This window comes from Zalophus californianus, chromosome 1, assembly GCF_009762305.2.
Source record: "Zalophus californianus isolate mZalCal1 chromosome 1, mZalCal1.pri.v2, whole genome shotgun sequence".
In the NCBI taxonomy this organism is placed as follows: domain Eukaryota; kingdom Metazoa; phylum Chordata; class Mammalia; order Carnivora; family Otariidae; genus Zalophus; species Zalophus californianus.
The window spans coordinates 203,316,589-203,323,771 of NC_045595.1; the positions used below are offsets into that span (position 1 = coordinate 203,316,589).

Below are 7,183 nucleotides of genomic sequence, written 5' to 3' on the forward strand. Positions count from 1 at the left end.
ACCCCAGCAGACTGTGCCTAAGGAGCTTTATTTGGACAATTAGTGTTTCACTGACATCTGCTTGCTGTATGTGTTTACTCCACATCTGCTTGCAGGAATGCCTTTGGTGTCCTAGTATTTCTGTCACTTGCCTCTACTTCTGTCTTCAGCCTTCTGGGAGAGCTCGCTGTGGACTGCCCGGGTGCACAGGGTACTTGGGGTAACTAGGGTAGCTGGGGTCACAGGTCAGAAAGCAGAGCTTCTCTTGAGCTGTGGAGGCATCGTTGTTTTCTACAAAAGGAATTCTAGGCGACCAGACAAACCCACATTGAAATGGAAGTATAATAACACATTCCAAAGTCAGAGTTACATGATCCCCTGTCAGGGAGGACGATTGGAAATCAGCACCGCCTTGTCACATAGGTGTGGATTCCGATGTGTTCCCACGGTCTCTAATCTTTGGTTCCGTGACAGAAAGTTATTATCACGGCTGTCAGACCAGGGCCCAGTCTCCTTTGTGGTTTCACCCAACAGTAGCAGGGCCCCAGGTGGTGGAACCCTGGCCCTGGTCTCTCGGTGTCTTATTTGGACACAGTAAGCTGGAGCTGGAGCTTGGGTTGGCTCCAGACCAGAGATCTAAGGGTCAAGGGGCTTCAAAGGCCACAGGCCACCTCTGTGAGATTCCTGTGGGCCTACGACGGCTGATGAAATGAAAGTCATTCACGTAAGCCTGTTGTGACGAGCCAGCCAAGGCTGGACTGAGAACAATCGCATAGTGTGCAGATTCTGTTTTTTTTTTTTTTTAAGATTTTATTTATTTATTTGTTAGAGAGAGAGAGAGCACAAGCAGGGGGAGCAGCAGAGGGAAAGGGAGAAGCAGGCTCCCCCTGAACAGATAGCCTGATGCGAGACTCGATCCCAGGACCCTGAGATCATGACCTGAGCCGAAGGCAGATGCTTAACTGACTGAGCCACCCAGGCGCCCCATGTGCAGATTCTGTTTAATTGCATGGAGACTAATGCCTCTATCTTTCCGGAGTACATAATAGGAAAGCAGTCAGGAAAGCCTAAAGTGGTCCGATTGATTCTGGAAGACAGATGATGTGTCCTCAGTGTAAAGCGGGGGGTTGTGGAGAGAGCCTGGGCCCAAGCTCAGGGTCCCAGCCACACAGTGGCTTTGGACAAGTGACACAGCTGTCTCAGGAGGGTTCGGGCCCCTCACCTCCATCTAACTAACACCTGGTGATTCTGTGACCTCAAACTAGTCAGTTCAGATGACTAGGAAGCCTTGCTCCAATGGGCTTCGCCATGAGTTGCCATGTCCTCCATCTTTGATCACTGGATCTCGGTGGTGTAGACGTGGCCTAGAGAGCCATCACTTGGCAGGAGGCACACCTGGGCCAGGAGGCACCTAGCATCTGATACCTGAGAAGAGCTCTCCATGCAATAGAATCCAGACCCTCACCTCCCAGGAGCAGAGGGAGAGAGGAAGAAAGCTGACTAAGACTGTGGAATCCCCACCCACAGGGCACCAAGCCTCGGACTTTAGATCCACAACCCCTTCTCCCGTGCACTTAGCAGGTGTTAGTGTAATCCCTGCTCTGCACTGGGTGCTGGGGGTTTGGTGAAGAACCAGACCGTTGGGCCCCTTCCCTCGTGGAGCTTGCATTCTACAAGGTGAGAAAGGACAAAATGTGCTCAGCGGTTTAGTGACATTCAAGATGCTATGAGACCTAATGACGGGGGACCTGGCCCAACCTGGGGCTGGGAGAATAGAGGTCTAGATGAAGGAGGAAGAAAGAACATTCCAGCAGAAGGAGCAGCACGTGCAAAAGTGCCAGGGTGTGAGGCCCCCATGAGGAATGGAGAGAGGCCGGTGTGGCCGGAAAACAGAAATTGAGGGATGAATGAATGTTTGGACTTTAACTTGGGGAGGGTAGCAGGGGCTGGGTCCTAGCAAGCTTCATAGACTAGGGTCAGGTTCCAGTTCTGGCTAAGCCAAAAGGGGCCAACTGTCCTCAGGCGGTGGCTTCCCTTACTGGCTTAGCTTGAGCCTCTGTATCAGGGGTCAGCCAACTGTGGCCCTTGGGCCAGTCTTGTAAATCAACTTTTATTAGAACACAGCACACCTGTATGTCCGGGGCTGCTTTTCTGCTAAAAGGCAGAGTTGAAGAGTTGCAACACATACTGTATGGCCCACAAAGCCTAAGATACTTACTATCTGGCCCTTTACAGAGGAAGTCCGCCAACTCCTGTTTTATATTTTGAGGGAGTTTCCTGGATCATTATTTCCCAAAGAGGGAGTACTAACCCCTCAGGGGGTACATAACTAAAAAATGGAGAGAGGAATAGTCCTTTCTGTTCAGGGTTAATGTAAGGATTAAACCTATGAAAGATTTAGACCAGGGGCGCCTGGGTGGCTCAGTCAGTGAAGCGTCTGCCTTTGGCTTAGGTCATGATCCCAGGATCCCGGGATCTAGCCGCGCATCGGGCTCCTTGCTCAGCAGGGAAACTGCTTTTCCCTCTGCCTGCCCCTCCCCCTGCTTGTGCTCTCTCTCTCTCTCTCTCTCTCTCTGATAAATAAATAAATAAAATCTTAAAAAAAAAAGATTTAGACCAGAATATGTAGTACAAATTAGCATTGTTTCTATTTATATTATCATTATCATACAATCATTTGGATGTCGGAAAAACTACCAGAACTTTTATTTATATTTATTTTTTAATCTAAAGAAATAAAGCTTTGTTAACATCTACTGTTATTAGTACTTACATTCATATGTATATACATATATTTTATATATAAGTTAATTTTTCATAATTTACTTCTAATAGCTAACAGTTTAATGAGCATTTACTATGTGTCAGTGAATGTTCCATGAGTGTTACAGGAATTAACTGTATACCAGGAAGGTGCTGTTAGCCCCATTTTAGAGGTGGGGAAACTGGAGCACAGAGGGGTTATGTAACTTGCGAAAACCACACAGCCAAGGAGTAGCAGATCAGAGTTTGCACTCGGGGCGTCCAGCTTCTGAGTCCCCCTGCTAGGTGTCCTCTCATGTACATACCTGTATTGACTATATATGCTCAAAACCCTTTTTTTTCTTCTTTACCCAATGAGAGTACAGGATCAGTTAGGTGAGGATGGTCTCAAAGATGCTGTCCAGGACTGGCATTCTGCATTAGCTGCCAGTTTGGGCAGACAGCTGTTTCTGGGGGACTTTGGATTGGCGAAGACTGACAGCTCTTCCCGGCTCCTGACTTGTCTTTTCGCCCACAGCCCACCCCGAGAGAGCCGCATTGCTGTTCGTGTCCAGTGTTTGCATCGGTCTGGCACTCACATTGTGCGCCTTGGTCATCCGAGTGTCCTGCACCAAGGACTTCAGGGAGCTGCAGCTGACGAGGGAGCACCTGGTGCCAGAAAGTGCCAAGGCTGAGGAAGACAGCGAGGATGAAGAGGGGGAGGAGGACTCCTCTGACTCCGATTTTCCAGGAGAACTGTCTGGGTTTTGTAGGACTTCGTATCCTGTCTACAGTTCCATAGAGGCCGCAGAGCTGGCAGAAAGGATTGAGCGCAGGGAGCAGATCATCCAGGAAATATGGATGAACAGTGGTTTGGACACTTCACTCCCAAGAAATATGGGCCAGTTCTACTGAGAAAGAGATGCGTCTTCGTGCGATCATACTTTCTGAAGAGGGAAGGATCCAAAATGCCCCTCCAGTTCTGTTTCACTTGTACCTTCTATGAAGGCGTATTTGTCAGGTCATCCAATACTGGTAAAGCCAGAAGCTATTAAAGGGACATTTCAAACTGTTTACAGCGCATTTCAAAATAAATTAGGAGGGAGGTCTTTGTTTTCTGTATTTATTTAAATTCATAACATAGAGTGCACATTTACCGAGTGCTTATAATGCCATGAGCTTCTCTAGCTGCTTTTCATGTATTAAGTCATTTAATCCCCACAACTGCTTCATGACATAGTGCTATGATCCCCATTTTACAGATTAAACAGGAGGTCCCCTACAACCATAAAAAAATTGAACTGATATCCAGGACGGCAAGGTTGAATCCATCCACTATGTGTTCACTGACGGTGGATTTTAATCACTAACATTACTTGTTTAGAACAGGGGTCAGCAAAGTTTTTCTTTAAGGGCAAGATAATATTTTAGGCATTGTGGTTCATGCCATGACTACTCAACTCTGCCATTGTAGCTCACAGGTAGCCATCCATAGCTAATCCATCATGAATGAATGTAGCTGTGTTTCAATAAAGCTTTATTTATAGATACTGGAATTTTGAATTTGATTTCATTTTCACATGTCACATATTGTTCTTTGTTTTTTATCAATCACTTTAAAATATAAAAACCTCTCTGAACTCACAAAAACAGGGAGCAGGCATTTGCCTGATTTTGTAAACAAAGTATGGTCCACAAGGCCTAAAATATTTACTCTCTTGCCCTTTAGAGAAAAAGTTTTCCAACTCCCGATTTAGAATTTAAAGCTGCAGAGCTTCTAGTGGTAAAAGTGATCAACTAGATCACCCAGCAATCCTTTGATCCAGTGGAGTTACCTTTCAAACCATTGCAGGGGAGAAGAAAAAAAAAGGTAAGGACACAGATTCCTAATGGGAGATCTGGTGAGGGGTTCTTTGGACAGCTCCCCTGGTGGACAGGAGGCTTATAGCAGTGGAGTAGAATAAGATATTTTTTTCTTTTTTGTCCCAGTGGGACTCAGAGTATAAAAATGATGGTGTTATATCCATCTCATATATCCACTATGAACGAGCTCTCTGACTTATCTTCCTTCTCCCAAAGGCCCCACCTCTAAATACCATCCCATTAGGCATTAGGATTTGACATATGAGTTTCGGGAGGTTACATTTAGTCTACAGCAGAGTTGAAATTCCCATAATGTAAAATTAACCATTTTAAAGTGCACCATCCAGTGGCATTTGGCACGTTCACGATGTTGTGCAACCACCAACTCTAGTTCCAAAACAGGTTCAGCACCTGAAAATAAAACCCCCTACCCTAAGCCGTCACTCCTTGTTCTTCCCTCCCTCTAGCCCCCCAGTCATCTGCCTTTTGTCTGGATTTACCTATTCTGGAAAGTTCATCTAAATGGAATCACATAATATGTAGCCTTTTGTGACTGGCTTCTTTCACTTAGCACCATGTCTTCAAGGTTTTCCTATGTTGTAGTGTGTATCAGGGCTCCATGCTTTAATGGTGGAATAATATTCCATTGTATGAAGAGACCACATTCTGTTCATTCATTCGTCTGGTGGTGGACATCTGGGTTGTTTCCACTCTTGGCTACTGTGGCTACGCTGCTATAAACATCTGTGTGCCGTATTTTAACAGCAGTGAGACTGCTCACCAATTGATGACCAGAGACTTGTTGAGAAATCCCATGGTTTCCACTCAACAGAGCGAAGGGAGGGGGAAGATGAGTCAGAGTGACATCCCCTCTTTTACCCGCTACTTCTGCTGATTTCAAAATGAGCTTCCCTTACACTCACCCCCAAGAAGGTGGGAGGGTAGGGTTTTGGTCAAGAGGGTAGGTCATCCTATGCACAGGCTGGGATGATTTGAGCAGAGGCTAAAACTCCTCGGGATTTCCAGGTAATTGAGTCCTCTGTAATATAGGGTCCTGGGAGAGGTTGATGGGGCTGGGAATGACATGTCTTAAATCTGTCATTAGAAAGAAATCTCTTCTAGGTCATGGCGGAGAATGAAATGAACATACGGCCTCATTGTCTAACTTTTTTATGAGGATTTTGTTCTGATCAAAGAGAACCCTTGTGCTTTCATTTCCCTGAGCCCAGCAAGGAGCACTTTGGTATTGTCCCAGCTCTTGGAGCAGCCTGTCCCCATTGTCTCCATATCCAGCTTTCAAGCAGCACATCTTCTCTCACTCCCTGAACATAAATACTGTCCATCTGATGACCGTCTTCTTGGGGCTGTAGAGAACATGGCTGCTGATGGTTTTCACTTCACAAGTTGGAGAAAGAGCTTTGCCCACATGGACCTCAGTCATAAAGCTTGTGTTGAATGTAACAGTGAGTTTTCCCTTATCTGAGTCTTCCCCAACTCCCAGCCCCCACACACGTGCACACTCCTCCCAGGACCCCCGAGGAGGCACTGGAGGACAGGCCCGCCAAGGCGAGGCCCAGTCTTTGGTCTGTGCAAATGTAGTGAGCTATTTATTTGCATTTTCTGAGCCTCACAGAAGAATGCCATGTTCTTCTCATGGACAGAGCCTGAAGGATCCTGCTGAGAATGTGTTTGGATGGGCACCGAGCCCAGGGGAAGAGGACCAAACCAGATTTGGATGAAGGGTTGCTGATGGAGCGTGGTGGCTGGAGGAAGCTCCAGATTGCAAGTCCACCCAGGGAGTGTGGGGCACACACAGCTTTGTGCATCTCTGGGCAACAGACATCCCTCTGTTCCCAAGCTGTGAGGTCCCGGAAGTCCCATGACAAGAAGCCAGCCCTCCGTGGGAGGTTTGCACATGTCACTACCTCAGTTACTTGCTGCGAACACCGACTCTCCAGACATGAGCTGCCAGCTGGAAAATTCAGCCCTTCTGGATTCAGGGAGCTTGTTAGTGGGGCTGCTGGTATTTTGTAGATGCTGAGCATTCAGGGCCACTTTGGGGAGAAGCAGCACACACCCTGGCCCCAAGCAAGCACTGGGAAGTCCTGAAATCTGTCCCATGGCTGAGCCCACAAATGTGCAGTGCACGAGACTGTGCCCCACCCAGATCCCTGCACCAGGTGGCATCCACCCCAGTGGCTTGAGGGTGGCTGCAGACAGCCCAAGGCCACCCTTTCCTGCAGAGAATCGACCCTCATCATTTTTGTCTTAGTCCACTCAGACTGCTATAACAAAATGCCAGAGATGGGCAGCTTAGAAACAACAGAAATGTCTTTCTCACAGTGCTGGAGGCTGGAAGTCCAGGCTCTGGGTGCCAGCGTGGTTGGGTGAAGGCACGCTTCCTGGCTCACAGCCAGCACCTTCTCACCCGGTGGAAGGCACAGGAGAGCACTCTGGAGTCTCTTTCATAAGGGCATGAATCCCATTTACGAGAGCTCTATCCTCATGGCCTCATCACCACTCAAAGTCCTCACCTCTTAATTCTACCATATTTGAGGGTTAGGATTTCCCCATATGAATTTGGGGCAGGGGGACACAA

The 7,183-nt window shown here is 47.4% G+C and overlaps 1 protein-coding gene across 11 annotated transcripts in view; it reads left to right on the forward strand.

Annotated features, from left to right (window-relative positions):
* The window catches only part of EVA1C (eva-1 homolog C), a 73,836-nt gene extending 69,559 nt beyond the window's left edge, over window positions 1-4,277 (forward strand). For all 11 annotated transcript variants that reach the window (XM_027587406.1, XM_027587405.1, XM_027587403.2 and 8 more), the window contains one exon: window positions 3,260-4,277. In XM_027587406.1, coding sequence (XP_027443207.1) covers window positions 3,260-3,636 — 377 coding nt within the window. In that variant the 3' untranslated portion in view covers window positions 3,637-4,277. The remainder of the gene's footprint in view (window positions 1-3,259) is intronic.
* The last annotated feature ends 2,906 nt before the right edge of the window (window positions 4,278-7,183 follow it).